This window comes from Delphinapterus leucas, chromosome 3 (genome assembly GCF_059928025.1).
Source record: "Delphinapterus leucas isolate spDelLeu-1000000601 "Yukka" chromosome 3, BTC_Dleu_Yukka2, whole genome shotgun sequence".
Lineage (NCBI taxonomy): Eukaryota > Metazoa > Chordata > Mammalia > Artiodactyla > Monodontidae > Delphinapterus > Delphinapterus leucas.
Genome location: NC_143131.1, coordinates 131,306,601 through 131,334,400, shown reverse-complemented (window position 1 = coordinate 131,334,400; position 27,800 = coordinate 131,306,601). Strand labels below are relative to the sequence as shown.

General features: G+C 48.3%; 1 protein-coding gene across 5 annotated transcripts in view; it reads right to left on the bottom strand.

The window, feature by feature from the left end:
- The window catches only part of GALNT10 (polypeptide N-acetylgalactosaminyltransferase 10), a 227,749-nt gene extending 201,011 nt beyond the window's left edge, over positions 1 to 26,738 (bottom strand). For 2 of the 5 annotated variants that reach the window (XM_022590207.2, XM_089909595.1), the window contains exon 1: positions 26,490 to 26,737. In XM_022590207.2, the coding sequence (XP_022445915.1) occupies positions 26,490 to 26,648 (159 nt within the window). In that variant the 5' untranslated portion in view covers positions 26,649 to 26,737. Of the gene's footprint in view, positions 1 to 26,489 lie in introns of all 5 variants that reach the window. The other 3 variants (XM_089909593.1, XM_022590208.2, XM_022590209.2) reach the window with 3 other exon arrangements.
- Positions 26,739 to 27,800: the final 1,062 nt, after the last annotated feature.

Below are 27,800 nucleotides of genomic sequence, written 5' to 3'. Positions count from 1 at the left end.
TCGACATGTAAAAATGTAGTATAAAACACAGATGAGAGACTTCCCTGGTGGCACAGTGGTTAAGAATCCACCTGCCAATGCAGGGGACACGGGTTCGAGCCCTGGTCCGGGAAGATCCCACATGCCGCGGAGCAACTAAGCCCATGCGCCACAACTACTGAGCCCACGTGCCACAACTACTGAAGCCCGCGTGCCTAGAGCCCGCGCTCCACAACAAGAGAAGCCACCGCAATGAGAAGCCCGCGCACCACAACAAAGAGCAGCCCCGGCTCGCCACAACTAGAGAAAGCCCATGCACAGCAACCAAGACCTAACGCAGCCAAAAAAAAAACCACAGATGAGTGGTTTTAAATTTTTTCCTTATTATTACAGCTTTAAAAAGAATTAACACAATTTGAAACAATGTTTACAGAATCCGAAGTGCCCAATTGGACTTGCACAGTTTGTGAAGTACTGGCTGGGATGATGTCTGAGATCCTCCCAGCTCTGGCCCTTGCCTCCTCACCATTACATCTTAAACTGAAAAGTATGAGAACCCCCGTGGCAGAAGGAGGCCTGAAGCAAAGGGGCTTTACACCAAGTGCTCCCCGCTTTCCCATTTCAGAGGGGAAAGTGAAGAGGGGAAGGAGAGAAGACTGGACTTCTCAGGTAAATCTGTATCTACCTAGAGCCAGAAAAACCACCAGCTGAAAAAGATAAAAGGGATTCAGAGCACAGAGCAGAGAGGGCCCTACCCGGTCCTCCCTCTGCTGCAAGGCCACAACCTTAGTCCTGATAACTCAGTAGCTTCTGGTAAAAAGAATTCCAGATCCCCACCCCCCACCCCGAACAAGCAATTCAAATACTCCGGAGAGTGGTAACTATACCTCCAGCAGCCATGTGTATAGACAGCAGATCTGCATAATGCACGCCACGGCACGCTCATTCTTTTTTAACCGTGACATTATTCTTTTGCTGTCTATTTTAGGGAAAAGAAAAATCACTGGTATATCCTGTATCTAGAACAACGAAAGGGTTGGGATGATGAAGAGAAAGAAGAAAAGGGAGAGGTGGTGACCTCCACATCCCTGGAGCTATTCAAGCCAAGACTAGACGACTACCTTTGAAGGCTGCTGCAGAGAGGACTCCTCCCTGGGGTGAGACGTCGTACTAAATGATTCCTAAGGTTCCCTTCCAACTCAAACTCTGTTTCCAAAAATAAAAGCAACCCTTAAAAGCAATTTTTTTAAATCACGAGTTATACGTCTACACAACACTAACTCTACCAACTACAGTATAATGGCATTTACCACGCATTTTTCCCACATGTATTTTCCCAGGTAATCATGGCCACGGTCCTGAGTCACAGCGAATGCTGTCATTATCCCCATTTTAGAGGTGGGACGGGGCTCTGAGTTTAAGTAATTGCTCTGGGGTCAGACAGCGGGAGAGCAGAACCCTGACAGCCCCTCGCTGACATTTCTCCTCCTCCCCCTCCTCCTCTTTCCTCAGCCTCTCCCCTTTTCGTCTCATGGTTGGTACAGTTTAACAGGGAGAAAATGGAGGAGAGACACTGAGAAGGAGCCTCCAGTACAGGTAACTGCCTGACGCCCCTCCCATCACTTCGTGCCACCAGATGATTCAGAGGAGACTCACTCAGAGCCTCGGCAGGTAATGAATATATTGAGATGTGCAATAATCTTTCTAAAAATTGATGCATGCACATCCGAATTTTAAAAAGAGAAAATTAGTCCCTTTTTTTAAGGTTACAAAAAAGGAAGCGTTTTAGTCTAAAGTGAGAAAATGAAAGGAGGAAGACTTTTTTATCAAAGTAGGTTCTGCCCTTCTCTCAGGGGCGGGGTGCGGGGGGGGCGGTGTGAGTGCGCACTGCTTCTGAGTCACAGTGAATGGAGCATTTGGATAAATTCCATAACGAACAGGCACAGAAGACAAATGCCAATTCGTTAAAGAAGAAAAAAGATTAATTCTAAAAGATAAGTCCCCTAGGTTGGGTATCGGGTTTGAACTTTCAAAAAGAGAACCACCTGGTTCTTGATTTTGTTTGGAGGCTGTTTTGATCCTCAGAATTAAGACTGAAACTGATTTTTCTCTAGAATGTTTCAGCAAAGAGGGTGTGCGTGGCTGGGGGGCGGGGGTGGGGAGTAACTCCCATCAAACAGCCTTTCTGGATTCCAAGAGCTTAAAGCAGCCGCAAGTCCTCAAACGGCTGGGAGAGAATGAAGAGTCCCAAAGCCTAGCACCTGAGTTTTATGGGTTTCAAAACACCCTCTCCATCTTCTTGCTGATGGAGAACCCTGGAGAGGAGGGGTTGCCAAGCCCTTCCAGTAAAAGAGGCCCTTGGAGCCCAGAAAGTTTAATAATTGGCTCAAGGACACACAGCACAGACTTATATGCTGACCTATATCCAATACAGTGCTCACTGCTTCCCAACAGGGAAAGCACTTCCAAAGAAAGTCGCCAACTCAAGTTCAGCTTCCTAAAACCCAGCTTGGCCACTACCTGGCCCTCCTCCTACTTAGAGGAGGGAACAGGCATGTATCCCTCTCGAAGCATTCACTCTCTCACGGAAATAAAGCAGAAACTGGAAATGGCAGAATCAGTCACTTAAGCCCTGGTGGCATGTTCAGCCTGGACAAGTTGTTTTTCCATTCAAATTCGTGATGTCTGCACATGAAGAGTGGGTGGCTGTAGTCACCACTTGCGTCTCTCATCTCAACCCTTTATAACAAACTAATGGGAAGAACTTGAGGACAGCATAGCTGTGTGTTTGACTCCGAGCTGATAATGACAGCAGTGGTAGCTAATGCTTACCCCATGCCAGGCCTTGCGTGGAGAACATTAAATAGTTGTATATGCATTTTACAGATCAGGTAACTGAGACACAGAAAGGTTAAAGTCGCTTGCTTGAGGCTCTGAAAGTTTAAAGTAGGGGAGCTGGGATTTAAACCTACAGGGCCAGGCTTCCCTGGTGGCGCAGTGGTTAAGAATCCGCCTGCCAATGCAGGCGACACGGTTTCGAGCCCTGGTCCTGGAAGATACTACATGCCGCAGATCAACTAAGCTCGTGTGCCACAACTACTGAGCCTGTGCTCTAGAGCCTGCAAGCTATAACAACTGAGCCCACGTGCCACAACTACTGAAGCCCATGCGCCTAGAGCCCGTGCTCCGCAACAAGAGAAGCCACCGCAATGAGAAGCCTGCACACTGCAACGAAGAGTAGCCCCAGCTCGCCACAACTAGAGAAAGCCTGCATGCAGCAACGCAGACCCAACGCAGCCAAAAATAAGTAAATAAAATAAATTAAAAATAAACCTACAGGACCTGTGGTCTTAACCCCCTGCTGCTTACCAGCTGTGTGATCTTGCATAAGTTACTTAATTTCTCTAAATCGTATCCTTGTCATCTGTAAAATGGGGGTTATAACAGTGACACCATAAGGCAGTTCAAAGCAATAAACGAAGTAACATAAATGAAGCACCTGGCATCAGGACTGCTTCGTTTCACAATTCTATGGAATGCTGTTCACAAATGGAGATGTGCTATAAGGCTGTCCTGCTTGGCACAGTGCCTGTCACGGGGAAAGCACCAAATGCTACCATCAGTATTCATTATCACGTACAATGGTGCCAACAATCATGGTCAAAAACCTAGGGAGTTACTACCCGTGAAGGCCCAGCCCAGGTGTCACCTGCTCCAAAGAGCTCTCCTTTGCTATCCATTTTGATTTGGTTTGCCGTGGAGTTCGGTTCTTATGACCAGTTTCAGAGCACGTCTTACTTCCCTAAACAGATGTAAACTTCTAGAGGACAGACGTTGATCCATGCCTTGGTTCCCTTCAACCACCTACAGTGCCAAGCACACAGTAGGGCCTTCAGGAACTGTATGATGGTTTCCTTCAAAACGTGGGGTCTAATTCTTCTCTCTTTGCATGTAGGCCGAACTTAGTGACTCATTTCTAACTAAGAGAATAAAGTGTCAGTGACAACGTGCGACTTCAGAGACTAGGTCATAGAAGTTTGTGGCTTCCTGCTTGCTCTCTCTCTCAGATCACCTGCTCTGGGGGAAGCTCGCTGCTATGCAATAAGGACACCCAAGCTTCCCTATGGAGAGGTCCAGGAGTTGAGGAACTGAGGCCTCCCACCAACAGCCAGGTGAGTGAGCCACCTTAGCAGCAGACTCCTCAGGCCCAGTCAAAATTTCAGGGGACTGCAGCCATCACCTTGATTGCAATCTCGTGAGAGACTGACCATGAGCCAGAGCCACCCAGCTAAGCCCAAATTCCTGACCCACAGAAGCCGTTTGGTAATCAATATTGTGTTAAGCCACCACACTTTGGGATAATTTGTTATATGGTAATATAAAACCAAAACAGGAACCACATGGTGAGTTTAACAGCAAGCAGACAACAGGAAAGTCACAGTTTTAGGGTAGAAGGAGTAATCCTCATACTTGGATGAGAGCTTCACTGTTATTAAACTCAAAGAGAAATCAGACAGGAGACCCAGGTAGGCAGGTTTTTGCTCAGTAATCACCACAAGGAAGTAGAGGGGGTAGGTGTGGATGACTCAAGGTAAGGCTGGCTGACCAGCTGAGCACTTCACTCCCTCAGGCTGACCAGATCAGGGCTCCAGCTCCATCCCCGCCTGGTCCTTCCCCAGCCCCAGGGCACATTCCAGCTACAAAGCCCTCCTCAAAGTTCCCCCAAAGGGATCAAGCCCCTCTTCCTGCCCTCTTGCCTTCCCACCTGGGGGACGGTGTGGGGGGTACATGTCCTCCCCCCTAGCATCCCTTTCCCCTTTTACACTTTTATTTCTATTCACCAAATTTTTAAAAAATATCTTCATTGGAGTATAATTGCTTTACAATGGTGTTAGTTTCTGCTGTATAACAAAGTGAATCAGCTATACATATACATATATCCCCATATCCCCTCCCTCTTGCGTCTCCCTCCCACCCTCCCTATGCCACCCCTCTAGGTGGTCACAAAGCACTGAGTTGGTCTCCCTGTGCTATGCAGCTGCTTCCCACTAGCTATCTATTTTACATTTGGTAGTGTATATATGTCCATGCCATTCTCTCACTTTGTCCCAACTTACCCTTCCCCTTCCCGTGTCCTCAGGTCCATTCTCTATGCCTGCATCTTTATTCCTGTCCTGCCCCTAGGTTCTTCAGAACCTTTTTTTTTTTTTTTTAGATTCCATATATATATGTTAGCATACGATATTTGTATTTCTCTTTCTGACTTACTTCACTCTGTATGACAGACTCTAGGTCCATCCACCTCACTACAAATAATTTTGTTTCTTTTAATGGCTGAGTAATATTCCATTGTATATATGTGCCACATTTTCTTTATCCATTCATCTGTCGATGGACACTTAGGTTGCTTCCATTGTCCTGGCTATTGTAAATAGAGCTGCAATGAACATTGTGATACATGACTCTTTTTGAATTATGGTTTTCTGAGGGTATATGCCCAGGAGTGGGATTGCTGGGTCGTATGGTAGTTCTATTTTTAGTTTTTTAAAGAACCTGCATACTGTTCTCTATAGTGGCTGTACCGATGTAAATTCCCACCAACAGTGCAAGAGGGTTCTCTTTTCTCCACATCTTCTCCAGCATTTTTTTTAACATCTCTATTGTAGTATAATTGCTTTACAATGGTGTGTTAGTTTCTGCTTCACAACAAAATGAATCAGTTATATATATACATATGTCCCCATATCTCTTCCCGTTTGCGTCTCCCTCCCTCCCACCCTCCCTATCCCACCCCTCCAGGCGGTCACAGAGCACCGAAGCATTTTTTTGTTTGTAGATTGTCTGATGATGCCCATTCTGACTGGTGTGAGGTGATACCTCACTGCAGTTTTGATCTGCATTTCTCTAATGATTAGTGATGTTCAGCATCCTTTCATGTGTTCGTTGGCAATCTGTATATCTTCTCTGGAGACATGTCTATTTAGGTCTTCTGCCCATTTCTGGATTAGGCTGTTTGTTTTTTTTGATATTGAGCTGCATGAGCTGCTTATAAATTTTGGAGATTAATCCTTTGTCAGTTGCTTCATTTGCAAATATTTTCTCCCATTCTGAGGGTTGTCTTTTCATCTTGTTTATGGTTTCCTTTGCTGTGCAAAAACATTTAAGTTTTATTAGGTCCCATCTGTTTATTTTTGTTTTTATTTCCCTTACTCTAGAAGGTGGGTCAAAAAGGATCTTGCTGTGATTTATGTCATAGAGTGTTCTGCCTATGTTTTCCTCTAAGAGTTTTACAGTGTCTGGCCTTACATTTAGGTCTTTAATCCATTTTGAGTTTATTTTTATATATGGTGTTAGGGAGTGTTCTAATTTCATTCTTTTACATGTAACTGTCCGGTTTTCTCACCACCACTTATTGAAGAGGCTGTCTTTTCTCCACTGTATATTTTTGCCTCCTTTATCAAAAATAAGGTGACCATATGTGCGTGGGTTTATCTCTGGGCTTTCTATCCTGTTCTATTGATCTATATTTCTGTTTTGGTGCCAGTACCATACTGTCTTGATTACTGTAGCTTTCTAGTATAGTCTGAAGTCTGGGAGCCTGATTCCTCCAGCTCCGTTTTTCTTTCTCAAGATTGCTTTGGCTATTCAGGGTCATTTGTGTTTCCACACAAGTTGTGAAATGTTTTGTTCTAGTTCTGTGAAAAATGCCATTGGTAGTTTGATAGGGATTGCACTGAATCTGTATATTGCTTTGGGTAGTATAGTCATTTTCACAATGTTGATTCTTCCAATCCAAGAACATGGTATATCTCTCCATCTGTTTATATCGTCTTTAATTTCTTTCATCAGTGTCTTATAGTTTTCTGCATACAGGTCTTTTGTCTCCTTAGGTAGGTTTATTCCTAGGTATTTTATTCTTTTTGTTGCAAAGGTAAACGGGAGTGTTTCTCTAATTTCTCATTCAGATTTTTCATCTTTAGTGTATAGGAATGTAAGAGATTTCTGTGCATTTTTTATCCTGCTACTTTACCAAATTCATTGATTAGCTCTAGTAGTTTTCTCGTGGCATGTTTAGGATTCTCTATGTATAGTATCAAGTCATCTGCAAACAGTGACAGTTTTACTTCTTCTTTTCCAATTTGGATTCCTTTATTTCTTTTTCTTCTCTGATTGCTGTGGCTAAAACTTCCAAAACTATGTTGAATAATAGTGGTGAGAGTGGGCAACCTTGTCTCGTTCCTGATCTTGGTGGAAATGGTTTCAGTTTTTCACCACTGAGGACAATGTTGGCTATGGGTTTGTCAAATATGGCCTTTATTATGTTGAGGTAAGTTCCCTCTATGCCTACTTTCTGGAGGGTTTTTATCATAAATGGGTGTTGAATTTTGTCAAAAGCTTTTTCTGCATCTATTGAGATAATCATATGGTTTTTCTCCTTCAATTTGTTAATATGGTGTGCCACATTGACTGATTTGCGTATATTGAAGAATCCTTGTATTCCTGGGATAAACCCCACTTGATCATGATGTATGATCCTTTTAATGTGCTGTTGAATTCTGTTTGTTAGTATTTTGTTGAGGATTTTTGCATCTATGTTCATCAGTGATATTGGCCTATAGTTTTCTTTTTTTGTGGCATCTTTGTCTGGTTTTGGTATCAGGGTCGTGGTGGCCTCGTAGGATGAGTCTGGGAGTGTTCCTCCCTCTGCTATATTTTAGAAGAGTTTGAGGAGGATAGGTGTTAGCTCTTCTCTAAATGTTTGACAGACTTCGCCTGTGAAGCCATCTGGTCCTGGACTTTTGTTTGTTGGAAGTTTTTTATTCACTGTTTCAATTTCAGTGCTTGTGATTCATCTGTTTATATTTTCTATTTATTCTTGGTTCAGTCTTGGAAGGTTGTGCTTTTCTAAGAATTTGTCCATTTCTTCCAGGTTGTCCATTTTATTGGCATATAGTTGCTTGTAGTAATCTCTCATGATTCTTTGTACTTCTTCAGTGTCAGTTGTTACTTTTCCTTTTCCATTTCTAATTCTGTTGATTTGAGTCTTCTCCCTTTTTTTCTTTTTCTTTTTTTTTTTTTTTTTTTGCGGTATGCGGGCCTCTCACTGTTGTTGGCCTCTCCCATTGCGGAGCACAGGCTCCGGACGCACAGGCTCAGAGGCCATGGCTCACGGGTCCAGCCGCTCCGCGGTATGTGGGATCTTCCCAGACCGGGGCATGAACCCGTGTCCTCTGCATCGGCAGGCGGACTCTCAACCACTGCACCACCAGGGAAGCCCCTCCCTTTTTTTCTTGATGAGTCTGACTAGTGGTTTATCAATTTTGTTTATCTTCTCAAAGAACCAGCTTTTAGTTTTATTGATCTTTGCTATCATTTTCTTCATTTCTTTTTCATCTATTTCTGATCTGATCTTTATGATTTCTTTCCTTCAGCTAACTTTGAAGTTTTTTTGTTCTTCTCTAATTGCTTTAGGTGTAAGGTTAGGTTATTTATTTGAGATGTTTCTTGTTTCTTGAGGTAGGATTGTATTGCTATAAAGTTCCATCTTAGAACTGCTTTTTTTTTTTTGCGGTACGCGGGCCTCACTGTTGTGGCCTCTCCCGTTGTGGAGCACAGGCTCCAGACATGCTGGCTCAGCAGCCATGGCTCACGGGCCCAGCTGCTCCGCGGCATGTGGGATCTTCCCAGACCGGGACACAAACCCGTGTCCCCTGCATCGGCAGGCGGATTCTCAACCACTGCGCCACCAGGGAAGCCCCTAGAACTGCTTTTGATGCATCCCGTAGGTTTTGGGTTGTCGTGTTTTCATTGTCATTTGCTTCTTGGTATTTTTTGACTTCCTCTTTGATTTCTTCAGTGATCTCTTGGTTATTTAGTAGTGTATTGTTTAGCCTCCATGTGTTTGTATTTTTTAGAGATTTTTTCCTGTAATTGATATCTAGTCTCAGCGTTGTGGTCGGAAAAGATACTTGATGTGATTTCAATTTTCTTAAATTTACCAAGGCTTGATTTGTGACCCAAGGTATGGTCTATCCTGGAGTATGTTCCATGAGCACTTGAGAAGAAAGTGTAATTTGCTGTTTTTGCATGGAATGTCCTATAAATATCAATTAATTCCATCTTGTTTAATGTAACATTTAAAGGTTGTGTTTCCTTATTTATTTTCATTTTGGATGATCTGTCCATTGTATTCACCAAATTTTAAAAAATGTTTTATTGTGAAATAATTTCAAACTTACAGAGAAGACGCAAGAAAAGCACAATGAATCTTTCAACCATGTTTGCTGTCACCATTTTCCACCTTCCTGTTATCTTTCTTTCCCCCTCTCTGCCATCTATCTGTATCTATAATTTTTTTCGGAAACATTTGAGAGAAAGTTGAAGACATAATAATCCTCGAGTCCTAACTTCTTTGGTGTGTATTTCCTGTGACTAAGGACATAAAAATCAGGAAATTTAACACTGAAACAACACTCTTATCTACAGTCAATACCCAAATTTTGCCAATTGATCTGATGTAATGTCCTTCATGCTATTTTTTTTTCTGGTTCAGGATCCAATCCAAGATTGTTCATTCATTTTCTCACTGATCAAATATGTCATATGCCAGCCACTGGGTAAAGCACAGGGGATAAAATAATGAGGGGGAAAACAGACACAGCCACTGTCCTCATGGCGCTTATAGAATAGTTTACTAGGGAGACATACTAATCAAATAATCACACTAACAGTAAGTCTGTGTAATCACAAACTAAGACATGTGCTTTAAAGTAAAAAAGCCTTGGGCTTCCCTGTTGGCGCAGTGGTTGAGAGTCCGCCTGCCGACGCAGGGAACGCGGGTTCATGCCCGGGTCCGGGAAGATCCCACATGCCGCGGAGCGGCTAGGCCCTGGCCGCTGAGCCTGTGCGTCCGGAGCCTGTGCTCCGCAACGGGAGAGGCCACAACAGTGAGAGGCCCGCGTACCGAAAAAAAAAAAAAAAAAAAAAGCCTCGACTGGCGTGAGGGTTGGTGGGTGTGCATGTGGTGCTGGGGGTGTTGGATCAGAAAGCTCCCCTGAGGTTGGGACACCTGAGCTGAGATCTAAAGGGTGGGGCAGCATTAACCAAGCCGTTTGCACGCATGCAGGCATGGGGTGTGTGTGTGGTAGGGTAACTGGCAGAGCGCCCATGCGATGAGAAAGACTCTGTGCAGGAGAATGCACGGCTTGTTGCAGGTCAGTAGAATGGAGGGCGGAGGGGGAAGGTAATGTGGGGAGGGACCTGGAGTGGAGTTTAGTCTGTATCTCAGAACAACAGGAAGCTACTGATGGGTCCCCAGGAGAGCCACTGGCACGATTCATATTTCCAGAAGACCACTCTGGCTGCTGCTTAGAGAAAGGTAGTGAAAATAATATGGGTCAACAATCCCTTAGCCTTGATTTCAGAATCCAAAAGCTTTTTTTGGAACTCATTTAATGACAAAACCTGACCTGAACAGACATAAGGCTACTTATAGTCTTTATTTATTCACTTAGTGTGAATATTCTCACAGTTTTGCCACAGGGAAAAAAATGTGTTATGATTATAGGGGGCAACCATAGACCCTGCTGGGGCTATTACACAATGCAGTGTGTGCGCTGTATTAACTTTCCTAATTCAGAAAGATTCTTATGCCACCCGACAACTTATTGCCTCTCAACTTCAAATTCACCTTCTTTGACAGCTGTGCGAAGATGGATCTGGGCCCTTTAAACATTTTTCCCTTGCCAGATAACATGATATTAACAGTGATCAGCAGATGCTAGAGAGACACTGCAGAAGGAAGTGTTTTCTGTTTCTCTGTTTTTCATCCTGGTTTTGGTGTATTTGCCAGGCAGGCAGCATGGATGACTTCTCCGGTCCAGGCTCCTGTAGCAAGCACACCTTCTCCATCGTCCAGCTTCAGTGACCAGCAGCATCCAGCTGCTGGCAGCTTCCCCCTAACACCTACTCTCTTGGGCGGTTTGGTAGCTAAATGTGTTCCATGAGACACCTCACCAAGAACAGCTTACCCCACCACAAACAGCTTTCTCCAGCACATTTCACTGGAGTGGCACCAGAGCTACTTCCCTGCCATTCAGTAAGCACAGTTGTTCCCTCCCCAACAAAGTCAAGATCTCCGCCCTCTTCCTTAAGAGCTCTATCTCAGCCCAGGAGGGATATCTTCCTTAGGAATTCTATCTTAACGGGAGTCGGGGTTGTGCTTCTTGCTGTTCTATCTCTGCCCGAGGGCTAGTGGCTGCTCCTGTATCTGCTATTCCCACATTCTTTAGAACATATTTAGAGCTCTCTTCACTTCGTAATAGCCAATCCTTCATTACTCCAATCTCCTGTCACAGTTAATAGTTCTTTATACTCAAAGTTCCATGTCCAGATTACTGGGTGGTTTCTCTCTCCTGATAGAACCCTGACGAACATAACTGAATCCTAAAATACGCCTCATACAGAGGGGTTAGGCTAAGGGATTCTGGATCTGACATAATAACAGCATCTATGTACCACTTTTTATATGCCAGGCACTATTGCAAGTGCTTTGTGTACGTGAACTAATTTAATCCTGATTTAAATTAAAATTTTAACATAGGAGACAGATTCAATAACTTTCCCAAAGTCTCACAGCTAGTAAAGAACAGAACCGGGATTCAAACCCAGACAAACCTGTGGCCTTATAAGCCTGCGGTTGAGGTGGGGAGGGAGCGAGGAGAGAGGGGGCAGCACAGAGATCAGCTCAAAGGCTACTGTGCATCCTCTATCATGCCTTCAGGGCCCCGTGCCCACTCCACCAACTGCTCACAACCCTGCCCTGGAACTGTGTGCCTAGAGGTCCAGCAGGTCCTTAAGGGCACAAGAACAGAGACCATGTCCTTTCCTCCTGGAATGTCAAGTGCTTAGCAGAGAGCCCTCCTGGGCACATTCAGGATTCAGTCAAAATCTGCTGGATCAATGACATGTTGAATGAAATAGAACTATAGGCCCCAAAGCCAGCTGAACCACAGGTTGAGCTTTCTGGGTCTCATCCCGTGCTTGGAGTGCTCAGGCCCCGCAAGTGCTGTCCTGGGAGCTCCTCTGTCCCACCTGGCCTCACGTGCAGACATCTGACAGCAGTTGACAAAATGACTTCTTAGGTCTTTTTCAACTCTAGACCTCCAGACTCGTCAGAGAGCAAGTCTGATCACATGATTTCTTTGCCCGACACCCTTTACGTCTCTGGGAACCGCCATGTGGAGTCCAGCCCATGGACCTGGCCTCACCAACACCCCAGCCTCTCCCAGGCCCACTCCTGGCTCTACTCCTTAGGGGCCAGCAACATGAACCTGGGAGACCCTGCACACGCCGCATGGTTTTCCCCACTCTGGGTTTTTGACTGTGCTTCCCCTCTGCTGGGAATCCCTATGCTCCCCACCCCTCCCCAGCCCTGCCCCTGCCTTCAAAGACTTAGGTCAGGAGTTCCTCCTTCTGGAAGCCTTCCCTGCTCCCACCGCCCCCCCTCCATCCATCTGGGCTAACTGGCTCTCCTGTGTGCTCACATATAACCCCGTACCTGCGGCCACCAGAGGGAGATCCCACTGGATCCTGAGTGGCTCGGCTGGCGCGTGGAGCCAAGTGTGGTGGTGAAAGCTCAGACCCTGCAGGCCAACCACAGCTCCATCAGTGACCAGCTGTGTGACTTGGGGTGCAATATTTCATCTCCTTGGTGCCGAGTGCCCTCATCTACAAAATGGGGATATTTATAGCGTGTTTGCCACTGGATTGCTATGAAGATTAAGAACAATAATGTATGTAAGGTGCTTAAGACTGTGTCTGGCCAAAGCAGCCTGCAGAGGAGTTACCATGATGAGTGTCTGAAGCTCAGGGGCTGACAGTCACGCAGCTTGGTGGCCTCACTACCTGGCACGGCATCTGGTCCACAGCAGGGTGCAGTGTGCGGACGAATGGATTCATTCTCCCTCCACTCCCATAGCCTCCAACCTGCTGCCCCGGCCTCCGGTGCCTCCTGCGTTGCCACTTCCACCTTTCTGAGGCACACCTCGGATCAGGCCATCATCTGTGCAAACTCTATCCCCGGCTTCCCTGTGTCCTGAGGACCAGCCTCCCAATCAGAGCCCCCATGACACAGCCCTCACTCCCTGCAGTGACTCTCTAAAGGGCATCCAAAGGTGCAATGACTCTGCCACCTGAGAGACCCCAATCCCAGTATGGGTGCTTTGCTAAATTCCTAACCTTCCTCAGGGCCACCTTATAAGTCACTGCCTTTCAGAAGTCCTTCCTGACCTCTTCCTCCTGGCATTGCCTGGCTGACCCCTCCCTCAGTACTTAGGCTGCTCTGCCTGTGCGCCACATCACTGTGAACTTGACTGTGTACCCTGTAGACTAGGAGCTCTCTGAAGGCAGGGGCTGTTTTCTGTGCCTATCACATAGTAATGACCCCCGCCCCAAATCAACTGAGGTGGGACCCAGAACAAAAACAAATTGTTGAAACCACTGTAGTGGGAGCTCAAAAACAAAGAGACAATGCAGTTAAGTAAAAGGCAGAATGTAACATGTGTTTACTCATTGGTATTCAAGGCTAATAGCTAAGTGTTAAAAAAAAAATTTGAAAGTGGTTGATCTCTTAACAAGGAGAATAGCTTTAGCTAAAGAATACATATGTGCAGGGTAATAAGCTAATCCTCCACAGGAAGTGAGGATTTTTCCCATGAATTAAAAAGGAATTGAAGTAGCTGGAAGAGATTAAGACAATTATCCCTGCCTTTGCCAACAGTGTTTTGTCCATCTCCACACAAACACAACATACAAACATACTCATGCACACACATAAAACAATCTGATGAGAAAATGGTCCATGCATTCATTTCCTAGGGCTGCCAGAAAAAATTACCACAAACTACGTGGCTTAAAAAAAGAAATTTACTGTCTCACAGTTCTGGAGGCTACAAGTTCAGAAGTGAGGTGTTGGCAAGGCCAGCCTCCCTCCAAAGCCTCTGGGGGAGGATGCGCCTTTGCCTCTTCCAGCTGCTGGACGCCCCAGGCCTCCTGGTTTACACAGCACAGCTTCCATCTCTGCCTCAGACTTCACATGGCCGTCTTCCTTCACTGTGTCCCTCCTCTTACAAAGACACCAGTCAGTCACACATGATTAAGTCACACAAGACCATGCTACTCTAGCATGTCTTCATCTTAACCAAATACATCGGCAATGACCAAGTATGGTCACATTCTGAGGGCCTGGCGTTAGAACTTCAACGTATCTTTTCAGGGGGGGACACGATTCAACCCACAGCAGTCCATTCATCCATGGGAGATGTGGTCCTTGGAGAAAGACCCGCCCAAGGTCGCACAGCAAGTGAAGGCATTTCCTCCACCAGGAAAACACCAGAACATGGGGTCAGCAAACCAGGGCCTGCCAACCAGTCTGCCGCATGATTCTGCAGATAAAGTTTTACTGGCACAGGGCATGCCCATTCATTTATGTATTGTCTCTGCTGCTTTCACACTACAATGACAGGGCTGGGGAGCTGCAGCAGAGATCATATGGCCTGCAAAGCCTAAAATATTCTCTGGGCTACAAGAATACATAAAATACACTGGCCACGTTTGGGGGTGGAATTTCTAGAGACAGGAGGAAGCCTAGGCCCAAATGGCAGCTCTCTGGGACCCCTTCTCTCCAGCTGGAAGCCCTCTCAGCTGTCCTGCTAGGAAAGCTCCTTCAATATAACTTCCCTCTGCCTAGAGAAATGGCAAAACATAGCACTACAATATTCGTGCCACTGAAGCTGTACATACTAAATTCTATAAGCATTTCCGAGAGACAGAGATTAGTTCTAACAGGAAGGTCAAAGAAGACTTTCTGGGAAGGGAAAGACTTGAGAGGAGCCTGCAAAGATGAGTAGTGGACTCTCAAGAAATCCTTTAGGCCACACTGAGCCACAGCATATTACCTAGGACTCTGCTCAGCTAAAGGAAATGAGTTCCCCATCACTGGAGGTGTTCAAGCCAACAATGGCTGACCATTTGGCAGGGATGCAGTTGAGGGAGACAGGGCAAGATGAAAGAGTCCCTCGGAATTGTGGATTCCACAGTGGTAGGCGGATGGCTTCTTCAGTCTCATATCTCATCATATTTGCTCAGAGAGACACACACAGCAGAGGGGAGACACCTAGGAAGGGAGTGGGGGTGGAGGGAGAGAGAGACACACACAGAGAAAAGAGAGGGCTGAGAATCAGAAGGGGTGAAAGAAGCGAACACACACCCAAAGCCAAAGAGAGCCCACACAAACCACGGAGGGAGGAAATCCACACCAGGGCCTTTTGCCACCTTAACTGCTACAGAGGAAAAACAGAGAGAGCAAAACCATGACAATTAGTTAAAACTAATGAAATGTCCCTTTACTACCTCTGGCTTGGCACCTGGCAGCCTTCTTAATGTGCCCCATTGTTCCCTGGCAGGGCTCTTGGCTGCCTCTCCCGCTGCCAGGGGAGGGGAAGAGCAGCGGCCCAGCCAGGATCCAGGCTGGGGAGGGAGGCTCGGAGAGGCACACCCCAGACACACAGGGATGACCCCGCGGGGAGACCCTACCGCCCTCCCCAGTGGGAAAGTGAACACACCAGATGGCAAGATCTGGCAACTGCCCAAAGTGAGGCGCGCAGGAAGTTTCAGGTCTCAAAGCTGACGAGGCCCATTAACTTGTACTCTGCTCACATGCCAGGAAGGTATTATCCCCACTTTACAGATGAGGAAATGGAGGTCAAATGACTTGCCACGGGCATCAATAAAACGTGGTAGTTAAGAGGCAGTTAAGCAAAGTTTGAGAGTCAGAAATCTGAGTCTGAGTCTCACCACTCACTTGTTTGCTCTGCAGGCCCGAGAGGTTACTTAACGCTTCCTGAGCCCCCGTTTTCCCATCTGCAAAATGACCACAGTAAGAGCACTTATAACAGTGGAGAAATGAGATGGGCCCCAGGCACAGAAGGCAGCAAGAGTGCAATGATTAATGCAGGCTATTGGTACCTCTCTGGTGCCAGGGCGGAAAGAGTGATGGAAGTCTCAGCCCAGCACTGGCCACCACGCCAACTGTGCCCTGTCCTCCCACACCCCACTGCCGTACCAGCAGCCACCTGGAACCTCTAAGGGAAGGTTCCAGTAGGGAAGGGGATGGAGCTGCAGCCACTCCTGCCCTGGCAAAGGGCTCTGTCCTCAGAGACCTGGGTGGCTACATTCAGCTGAACTGCCTTCACACAGGCTCTTTTCCAGAAATGCCCTCCGGATGCCTTTGAGGGCCCCCCAGCCCCCCACAAAAGGCATGTGCCGTTTCTGCTGGGAAAGCCATCTTCCCTCTCATTTCACAGACTCCTAACACTCCCCCTGTAACAGGAGTGTACATACTGGGGGTCCCCGACATGCCAAGGAGCACAGGCAGAAAACAAAGTAGACTCTGTGCTTACGTCGTTGCTAATGAACCTACACGCCCCTGACACAGTTGGAACAAACTATATTAGACAGGGTGGACCTCAGATTCAGAACCCCTAGAGACACAGAGAGGCAAGGCAAATGGTTCTTAGTCTCACATAGAGCAGGAATCATCCAGATATAAACTTAAGTGAGTCTGTTCAAGAGCCTAAGGCTTATATTTTACATTTCCAAGTAACCACCTTTTCCCCCCTGGAAAGTGCATTAGACTTACAGTCAGAAGGACCAGCCTCAGCTTACTGGCTCTGTAACTTGTCCTGTCACTTATGCTCTTTGAACCTCGGTTGGCTCATCTGTCAAGTGACAAACTGGACACAGGTTATAAAGCAGGGCTCCCAAACTCAAATGTCCCCAGAGGCCAGCACAGTTACAGGAAAGGGTGAGGAACCCAGGTTTGAGATCACAAAGTGTGGCAGGGGCCACGGCCGACTCAAGAGCCGGAGCCTGTCTAGATGGGGCAGCTGCTACACAGATCCAGCCACTTTCTGTGATGCTGTAACCCGGGCCCAGCTGCTAGACCTTTCCATTTTCCCCCAAAAGCCAGAAAAGATAATTTTTTAAAATGTGAGATATTCCAATGTTTAGGTACGGACAACAACTTACTAACATTTAAAAATAAAGACATCCAACCATTTTTGGGCCAGCATTGGATGAACCACACAAAACATGTCTCTGGGCTACATGTGACCCACAGGCCACCAGTTTGCAACCTCCAATAAAATACCATATAAGGTTGTTGTTTTTTTTTTAAGTAATACAAACGTCAAATAAAGTAATAAAAGAAGTTATCTGAAGGAGACAGCCATTAAGGTTTATTACCAATAAAATAACCAGGAGTTCAAACTATAGCCCCTGGTGCCCCAAAAACAGTCACTAATTTTTCAGTAAAGTTAGGTGCTGAATTTAGAAACTGGTTATTTCACAGATGCATGCACACAGGTATGCGTTTGAACTGTCAGCAGCTGACTGATCAATACTCAGGAGGAGGCATGCAAAAATAACAGTTTTCAGTTGAGCACATACAATGTGCTTTAGCAGCAGGAAGTAATTTTCACACACTCCCCCGCCAAGATGTTTCCAACCTGTCTCCCTTCAGGAAACCACCTTCCTCCAAAGCCCCGCCAGCCCCCTCTGCTCAGCAGCCCTGGCCTCTCCCTCTTCCAGGAGGCTGACATTTGTAACAGGGCAAGACCAGCCCAAACATACAGCCCCAGTTAACTGGGAAGCTGCCCAGGAGTGAGGCTCCCAGGCGGCCCGTGGGACCTGCTGCAATACTGCATTGAGGCATTCGGCTCATAGAAGAGCATTCCAGAGCCAACACAATGGATCCAAGAACCAGGCTCGTGGGGCTCTCAGTGATAACCTCCCACGTCCGTCCGGGGAAGAGGGTGGACTCACCCAAGGTCAGAGGATGGCAAGGCAGCAGGAGGAAACCTCGGGCTGTGAGCTCGGCTCTGCTCGAGGGAGACACCTGGGCTGGAACCCTATTTCCATCACTTCCCAGCTGTGTGGCCCCGGATACGTCATGGAACCTCTCTGCTCATTTTCTTACCTTTAATGTAATTTAATCATCACCATGACACGACGAAGGAATGCTGATTGTGCTCATTTTAGGAGAAGGCAGAGCTGGGCCTGGGAATCAGGGATCCAGTTCCCAATCACACACTCTCTCCAACTCAAGGGAGAGGCCCCTAGGGTCTCCATAATGTGACCCTTCCTGGGAAGGCCCTGAGTTCAATACCTGCCCCCTCTGTGGGCATCTCACCTTTGCCCCCACAGCAAGGAAGGCAAAGGACCCATCTGAGAAAGGCAACAGATCACCGGCACCAGCGGAAAGCAAAGCTTTAGGGCCCCAGAGAGTCCCTGTGGCCCACTGCGGAGGGATCTGCAAAAGGCACGGCCCATCCCAGATGCCAATCCCAGACTCCGAGCTGTTTGCATTTGACACGGTGCAACTATTAACAGGCACCAGAATCCCCCGGGGAGAGCTGGCTGGCAACTTGGGGAAGCTGCAGCTAAACATACTCCCCAGGAATAGATGTTCCAAGTGCTCCTGGGGGGAAAGGAGTAAGCACCTGGGGAGGAAGGCGAGGTTTGCCTCCTGGGGGTGCTGACAAGCTGGGGACATGGGCGGAGAGGAGAGATTTCCCTGCTGGATTCTCAATAGGATCTGTTGAATACATGGCTCCTTGACCCACCCCAGACTGGCCCAAGCAGTCTCCTTGGGCACGGGTCCTGGAGCCTCCACCGTTACCAGGCTCCTCATGGACGCCGAAGCGCCCCGCAGCTCCAGAAGAACCATTCCCTGAGGCCAGGCTTCCTGCACTCGGCCAGCAGTCACCGAGCACCCACACATCACTCACTCACTCACCTGCTCCTTCAGTCCCTCAGCAAATACTTTGGGCAATCAAGAGAGGGTGACTGGGATGGAGGTTCCTTCAGGAGCAGACAGGCTGGACAGATCAAAAACGATGACTACACTGCATGTTTTCATAAGGGGCTCTGGACCCCTGAGGAGAGACCGCTACCCCAGGCTGCCCCAGCAGGGGTGAGTCAGGTTTAGCGGCAAGATGGCAGGGAAGAAGGGTGTCAGAGGCAAGGGAGCAGCATGTGTGGAGGTCCAGAGGCTCACAGAACACGCAGACGGGGCAGGGAGGGAGAAGCAGAAAGAAAGACAGGACCATGCCTTCCTGGAAAGGCCTCTGGTCTAAATGGGCAGAGAAAGCCAGGGGCTCAGGGGAACTAAAGCAGGGTGAGAGACCCCTGGGGGCTAGAGTGACCAAAGAATACTTCCTGGAAGCGGCAAAGAATATTGCCTAGAAGGATGCAGAGGATTTGTGTTCTCTCCTCGGGGAGGAAGTAGGTGGGCACCCCCAATGATTGATTCAGATTCCAAAGAGTCAGGGAGTGGGGTACAAAGAGCAGCCTGTGCCATGAGGCCAACCACCTATCCTCCACCTTCCAGACAGAGACAATATAAGCATCCCTCCCTACCTCCGCCACAGGGAGGCCAAGAAGAATGGATCCCTACTCTAAGCCAGGCACTGCCACACTCACTGAGTGCTTTCTGTACCAGGCCTGGTACTCAGGGTCTCACCCACAGTGACTCATCCAACCCTCAGAATGCCCACCCCCATAGAGTTAACATTATGCCTTTACAGGCCAAGAATTCTAGGCACAGAGGTCAAGTGACTCGCCCAAGGCCAGAGACCTGAACCAGGCAGTGTAGCTCCAAAGCCAAAGCCCTACACGTTGCTCCACAGTGTCTCAATCTAGTGAGATTGGGGAGTCCTTATGCCAATGGGGCTTCGGCAGGGGTGGGGTGAAGGTTCCTCTTCAAGGTCAACAAATGACCTTGTGGGCTCACCGAGGAAGTTCAGTCTTAGAGCAATGGTCACTCCCCTCTGTGTAGACATCTGGGCCCCCATGGCAGCCTCGCAGGAGGGGTGGAGGGGCGGTGTGGAAAGCAGGGTCTTTCTCCTGCCTCAGCGCTGGGTCAGAGACTCACAGGCTCAAACACCAGCTCCACAACCACACGCTGTGCATCCTTGGGCCATCCTTGGGCAAATACCTGTACCTCTGTGAGCTTCCACTCCCTCACTGGCTCCCACCTGTCTATAATTGTGAGTATTTAACAAGACATACAGGTAAAGGGCTTATGAGTCCAATGCCTAGCAGAATAAGTGCTAAATAAATGGTAGCTGCTATTAATTATTATTGACATTACCATCTTATCATCTACATCATCATCTTTCTTGTTAGTGTCATTTCATACTGTGGCTTTTATCATCTAGGAAATCTGAAGACCATTCAGCATCTGAAGCTCAGAATTCTCCCAAAACCAAAGAGAAGGAAGAAATGGGCCTGCTTTTCCCCTTCCCTCTCCTATCTATACTCAGCAGAGGGCAGCAAACAGGAACCATCCAAAGATAAGAGAGAGGAGAGAGACACATGGAGAGAAAGCTACACACTCATAAATACACACCCACCCACCACAGCAAGTGGAATTGTTTAGCTTCCTCTAGCTTCCAAAGTATGAACACTCCGCCTCCTCCAGCTAAGAAGGGCCAGGCAGAAAAAAAGTCGAAGCTGAAGAGACAGAAGTTCTTTTTCAGCTTGAGACAAATTTTCAATGAACTGCCTTTGAATGGGGGGTGTGGGAGTGGGGGAGAGGGACAGCTCTCAGAACACCTGTGAGGGGAAAGGAAGGTGGCAGCAGAACTCATAAGATCAAATAAAAGCAGCTTTTAACTGCTCCTTATCTTAACCCTCCACTTACCCTGTGCTGGAAGCATTTGCGCCCGGGCTTTCCCCAGGAGGTCACTGAGGCCCACAGAGTGAATCATCTCAGCCAGGGGGTGGCAGAGCTGGGATGAGAATACGGACCTCCAGACTGCAGGTTCAGTAACTAAAACTGAGTCCAAGATGGCAGAGAGCTTTTATCTCAAGGCCCGGGTCTGATGCCCCGCAGTGACTGCCCGGGACACTGTGTCAGCAGGATTCTGGAGTGGACATTTGTTGGCTTCATCCCTAGATTTCATTTCCCCTCCTCCCCATGACAGCATCCAGATTTTTCTCCTGGAAACTGCTCTTCCTATGATTTGGGTGGCCTGACCTCACCCCTAGCTGCAGGGTGGGTTAGGTCAATCAGCACAGCTAATCCTGCTGACAAGTGTGAATGGTTAGATCCACGTTGGGCCAATAACACCTAAGGAGTCTTGCTACAGTTTATAGGAAACAAGTTTCCACTCTCTTATAAAGAAGCTACCAGAAGAAGCAGACTCTCTCCTGTAGGATCTGGGTGTGGATACGAGGTGAGAAAGAGCTACAACCATTTCTTGCTACCCTGGGGGCTCAGTCTACGATGTGAACCTCTAGATCATACCACACCTGAAGTCTACTGCAGTTACAGGAGTTAATATATTCCCTTACTCAGTTCAGCCTACGTGGCGTAATTCCTTCTGTTAACTGCAACTGAGAGAATCTGAGGTGGCTCTTAGACTCAGATTGGCTGTGTCTGCCACGGGGAGCAGTAATGGTGCCACATGCTATGCATCCTTTTAATTCCTCTATTGCCCTGCTGGATCCCATTGCCACCTTAAAATTTAATACATTTCACTTGCTTTAAAACTGTAAAAATTCGGAAAGAAAATTTACAAAAATAGATCTGCAAAAAAGCCCGGTAAGTTCCAGCAGATAATCAGTCTCAATACGTACTGGCCTCCAAAACTGGGAGTGATAATCTTGGCTCATGAGGGATATAATCATAGAGAAGCATCAAATATTAGGATGTGAAGGGAAAAAGCATGCATGGTGAAACAGAGCAAGAACCTGGAGAAGAACTGGGCTCTGGTCTGCCTCCCTCCCTCTGAGAACTGATTTCCCCTCTCCTGGGCCTCAGTTTCCGTATCTACTACATGAGGGGCTTGGACTAGATAACTTTTGTAGCACCGTTCCTGCTCTGACACGCATAGATCCTATAGCAAACACGCTTTGACTGTCTTCCAAGTGCCAAGGCTTAAGCTATGTGCTAGAAGAGGATGCGGTTTCTACTCTAAGACATTTCTGGGAGGAGAGGCCACGATGCACTCCTTAGCCACAGGAACTCAGGCATGTATAGGCTACCTCCTTTCTTGGGCATGAGGACAATGGTTCTCTGAGAAGCAGGAATCAAATTATTTAAGTCTTCCTGGGGGCATCGGGGGCATCAGCTCTTCCCTTGCTGGCTCTGACACATACATGACATACAGTCAGATATATGCACAATACAGAGCCCACTGCAAACACCTTGTGAGCATTTAGCTGCCACGGGACACATTTCTGGCTGCCAAGTTTGCCTCAGAGTGTCTTTTACTGATGAGATCCTGATGCCATCTCTGTGTAAGAGCTGACTGCGGACAAGGTACAATTAGCAAGCAAGATGGTTATCCTTTAAATGGGCCTTTGCTTTTACCTTCCTGATTCCATTCTTTGTTATCATGTCACTGGAACCAACAGATTAAAGGCGAACACAGCCTGAGAGGAGGCATTAGAGTACCAACATATCCCTAAGTAGCGGTCTCATCACAAGGTAGATATGGCGGCCTGTTTAAACACACTTCTGCTATCCAGGCCTTTCCAACACAAGCTTCCAAACCCACAGAACCCCAGGATGCTGGAGCTGGGTAAGTCCTAGCAAAGTATCTATCCCCTACACTGAAATAAGATTCAGCATGCCATTAACTCCACTTGAGTAGCAGTGTTGAGAAACAGTCAGAGGCCAAGTCTGGGCTTCGAGGGAAAGTGACTGATGAGCAGCGTCTGCCCTGGCCAGGGGAGGGGAAGCACGCTTCTGACACACATTTACCTTGCTCCTTCTGAATCTAAGCTCTCACTTCACAGGTGGAGAATCTAAGGCCCAGAGGGCTTAAACCACTTTCCTGAGGTCACACAGTGCGTTCAGGGCAAGAGATTAATAAACTAAAACCCAGGCCTCTGTTCCCAGACCTTTATCAGTTGGGCTCCCTAGGAAACTGCAAGCCTAGGATGAAAAAAGAATGCAGGAAGTCGGATTTGCTCAGGTAAATCAACAACCCTTCCCCAGTGGCATCAGATTTCAGTTGGGCAAAGCAGACAGAGAAGTGATTAGCAATCTAAAGTATCCCAACCCCTCTGTAGAAAATTAAACAAATCATTCCATGGCTACATTTCTGTGGTACTCAACTTTCTGATGGGTCAGGCTCTGCCACCAGGAATAATAAAAAAATGGGGCGGGGGGAGGGAAGTATTGATTTCTGGATGTTCTAAGAATAAAGTTCAGCTCTGAAACAATGAGAAAAACTCTTGATATTTGAAAATTAAAGTCGTTGGTATTCCATTATCCCACCAATTTCTATTGCATGCTTGCTATTATCCAATGAAGTCATTTCCACAAGAGATTATGGCTCAGAAATGGGGAGGCACTGCGTCACATTTCTTTAACACGGGTTTTTAATAGCCGGTTCCCAAGCCTGGAATATGAAACAGATCAGAGAATTAAACCAAGCTGTTAAGCAGATTGGGACTAGAAATGAGAGGCAACCCCCAAATTAAAAAGAAGGTGGCTGCAAGACTGGCTTTTCTTGCTTGGTTTTGCTACTTTCCAAGAAGCCAGCTGTCCGACCAGAGGAATGCTCACATCCTTGAAGCTTTATGTGTCCTTTACAAGTCAGCTGCCCTACCCAGCTCCAGTAGTACACTAAGCATAAACTAGCATAAGTTACATAGACTTACGTTCTAGCAGACGATAAACCCTCTGAACTTAAAACCCTGTATTCTTTAATCCAGTGGAGAAATCACGGAGTTAAAGGACTACAACAGTGAGTATGTTACCAGCAAGGAAACTTCTCTCAAATCCACAAGGAATATAGTTTTCATCTGGATAAAATCCTGTTGTCCGACTTCCCTCCAGAGCCTCTGCAGTTATTTCTACTCGAAAGATCAATGAGGTGCTCTGGGATATTCTCAACAATTACAGGAGTGACAAGCTGAGCTCAGAACTGGTCAGCCCTGTCGAAAGAAGCTCTGTGTGCTGGAGATGCCAGATTCCCCAGATAGCAGCCTGATGTGGTACGTGCACGTTCCAGCGCTCTGGGATGAGGGATGGAACACCAGCACTCTGAGAAGTCAGCCTCCTCCCTTGAGGCCAGCTGACATTCAAAAGGACTCGAGGCGAAGCCTAGTGCTATGCATCTGCAGGAGAGTGAAACAAAAAGGGGCTGTGTGGAAATTTGGCAGGGTGTTCCTGAAAGGCAGCAGATGAATGCTGAATCCTATGGCACCTAGAAGAGCTGATCGTTGGGGAAATAGCTCCATTCTACTGCTCCCAGGAGGCTAAGATATTTTCTTTAAAGCAAGGATCATCAGTTGGCACCCCCTACCACCACCACCAAACCCTTTTACCACTTCTTTCTCCTCTTCCCCTTCATGATATTCCAGAGAAAAAGAAATGAACAAGAACTAGACCTTCCCAGATGAGCCTCTCTGTCCATTTCAGTTAAGGGCTCCGAGCAGTGCCCAGCTGTTGCTCCCCTCTCTCTCTGCCCAAAAGGCTGCCTTACTCCATCAATCCCCTCTTGTGCAAGTGACTAATTTACTTTGAAAGCTCAGGCTAAACTGGCAGTTAACCTTGACCTTCTCTCTACACATCTGGGTCTATAGAAAATGAAAATCAGGATTTCTCTGGCATCCACAGCAAATGAAATACGAGGGCTTTCTCCAGGCAGAGGCAGAATGTCAGGAGCTATTTCAGAACTGGCTACAGCTATTCCAAAGCAGAGTCTGCACTTGGGCAGCACAATGCCCCCTTGATCTGGGGCTGTGTCCAGTAAGGAGTCCTCACAGCTAGGGATGCTACAAGGGGCTCCTGCCTCAGGAAAGGAAAAAGAAGTGGCCATTGTCCTCCACATTGGTTCACTGACGGTATCACAGAAAGCTGGAGGTGGACCAGTAAACACATTTTACAGATGGAGAAAGGGAGGCTCAGAGAGGGAGATGGGAGGTGATCAAGGACACACACAGCAAGTTAATAGTAAAGCTGAGGACAGAACCCTGAACTCCTGACCCTGATGCTAGTACAGGGTGGGAACAGATTTCATGAAGGAAAACCCCATATAGATACAGAATTTAAGAGAGAGGTGTCGAAGTCAGCTGTCAGGGTTTGAACCAGGGGTTTAGGAAAGGAGTTGGGGCCTTACTTTCCAAACAGTAGATCTACCAAAAGGATTAACCAGGTCCTCCAGGATGGTTTGCAACAATTACCAGAATGACAGGCTGCCTTCAAACTGGTCAGCCCTGTCGCAAAGAGCCCTCTGTACTCAAGACAGCAGCCTGATCCTGGGAAGAGAAAGGAAAACCATCCAAAGTCAGCCTCTTCCCTTATCCGGCCTACCATCAGTCAAGTTCAACCCTGATGCACAACTTACCCACTTTCCACGGGACCGAGCAAATCCCACAAGAGAACCTGAAATGTCCCACTGTGTGAAACAGTTCATGCATATATAGCCTCACTGGCACCTAGGAGCTAGGACAGTAGGAGTGATGTGACAGAGCTTTTGCTAGCAGTCTACATGTACTCCTCTCTCTCTCTCTCTCTCTCTCTCTCTCTCTCTCTCTCTCTCTCTCTCTCTCTCTCTCTCAAACACACACACACAAATGTACATAGGTGAGTTCAGAGGAGGCAAAAATAATCAAGATTTCAGTCTTGGCTGCAAGAAACACAACACCTAATCAGCCTGGACAAGTTCAGAAGGGGTCATGGGTACTCTGAGAAGGGACAGGGGAAGCATCTGATGTTCCATCCTCAGAGCACTGGGCACAAATAGCCTCTGGGGAATTTGAGGGTTCTCCCACCACAGCCCCCACTTCTGGATTCCCAGAAAGTCAAAGGCAGCAGGCCCCTCAAAGACCAGAGCTCCACCACCATCTCCCAGGGCCTGAAGCTCCAAGGAGAGCGTGATCCTTGCATCCGCCGAGGAATCCACAGGATCTGGGAAAGAAAGACGGCTGGGAAAGAAGGAGGGTGGAGAGGAAGAAGGCCCAGGTGTCTCTCTGGGCAGATGGGTAAACAAGAAAAGGAGCTGACCTGAGTAGGAAACATCGCGATCAGCAGGTGGGGGGAAAAGCGGAAAAGACCTGGACACCAAATAGAAGGACCAACATCTCCAGAAGAAGTCATCCTGGGATACAGGGCTGTAGGATCCTCCAAAAGAGAGGGATGCTGGAAGAGGTGAGGGGACACCACACAGGGACAGAAAAGAGGATGGTAACCTATGGTAAGAAACAGACCATCACACTGGGCATCAGTTGGTTCGGTTTCTGAATAGCGTAGGACAAGTCCTATCCTTCCCTGAGCCTCAATTTTCCCACCTAAAACAATGGGAAGAACCGAGGAGTCTCTGGACCTGACTCTAATGAGGCAGACAGGGGCCGATGAAGGAAGGAACCGAAGGCCAGATGTGAATTCAGGAAGAGCGTGTTTCCAACTGCATGGCAACTGGGGGACTCACCTGTCCGGCCGCCAGGGCCACCGCTGCTCCGGATCCCCCGGGTGTGCCGTCGGGCTGCCGCTCGCGGTACAGCGCCCAGAGCCCCACGTTGGGCAGAAGGACCAGGGCCGCCAGCACCAGCGCCAACGCCTGCAGAAGCCGCTTCTCCTTCCGCCTCATCGGGGCCGGTCAGCCCCGCCGCGCCCCGCCGGCCCCGCCGCGCCGCCCCCAGCTCCGCGCGTCCGCCCGTCCGCCCGGCGGCGGCAGTACCTCAGCGAAGAGAAGCTACCGCGGCGCCGGCCCCGCTCCAACTCCGCGGCACTTCCGCCGTTTGCAGGCCGGGGAGCCGGACTCCGCCACCGCGCCGCCACCGCGGGGGGGTGGGCGCCGCCAACACCGCCGTCCCCTAGTCCTGCCGAGCCGCGCGTCCCACCCCGCCTCCTCGGGGTCGGCTGCCGAGAGCCATACGCCGCGAGCCGCGGCCTTCTCGCTGCTCTTTCTGCTCCGCCTGGACGCGGCGAGGGCCCAGTGCAGACCGCTCCCCCCTCTCGAGCCGTGATGGTGCGGCCCACTCCTCCGCTGCTCCCCCGCCCGCGGGAGCTTTGCGAAAGTCGGGAGTTGGCAAGTTGGGTGCTAACTGGTGTGGGCTGGGACGCGCTCCCAGGGACCCCCAAAGTCCCGCCCGGCCACTTCGGCTCCGGACTCCAGCCGAGAGTTTTCGGGCTCCCCAGGGATATGCAAATCGTGCTGGAGCCCGGCCGGACACTCCGCACCAGGGAGTAGCTCTGTGACACAGAGCGTCGGTCCAGAGGACCTGCGGACCTCCTTTGCCCCCCCGGGCCTCGGCGTTCCCAGGCGGGAAAAGGAGCCGCGGCTGCGCTGCACGCGCGAGGTTTTGTGGGGCGGGCCCTGGTTTTCTTCCCTCCGAGTTCCTGGCAGTAGGTGTGAATGCCCTCTGTAAACTAGGGGGTGCTGTACCCCCACACCCCGCCACCTGTCTGTTGTCCCTGCCAACCGGCGGGGAGGTACCCGGAACTTCTCTACAGGACTTTTTCTCACGCGAATACAGCCTCCCTGGAGTTGGAATGCCCTCCAGTCCTACGTGTGCCTCTGGTCACTCAGCTCACGGAGCCCTTTCTCGAAATCTTTTGTCGGTTCCTATCTCCTCTTCAGCTACTCGGCAAACTGTGCCAGGCACCGGGATGAAATGAAAACAGACTCGAGCCCTGACATCTGGGAGCAGAAACATTAAACACATAATCGCATTAGACAAGCGCATGTGTCTATAACCGTGGTGAGGGTTCTGAGGAAGTCGGGCCGTCTGGGCTCTGC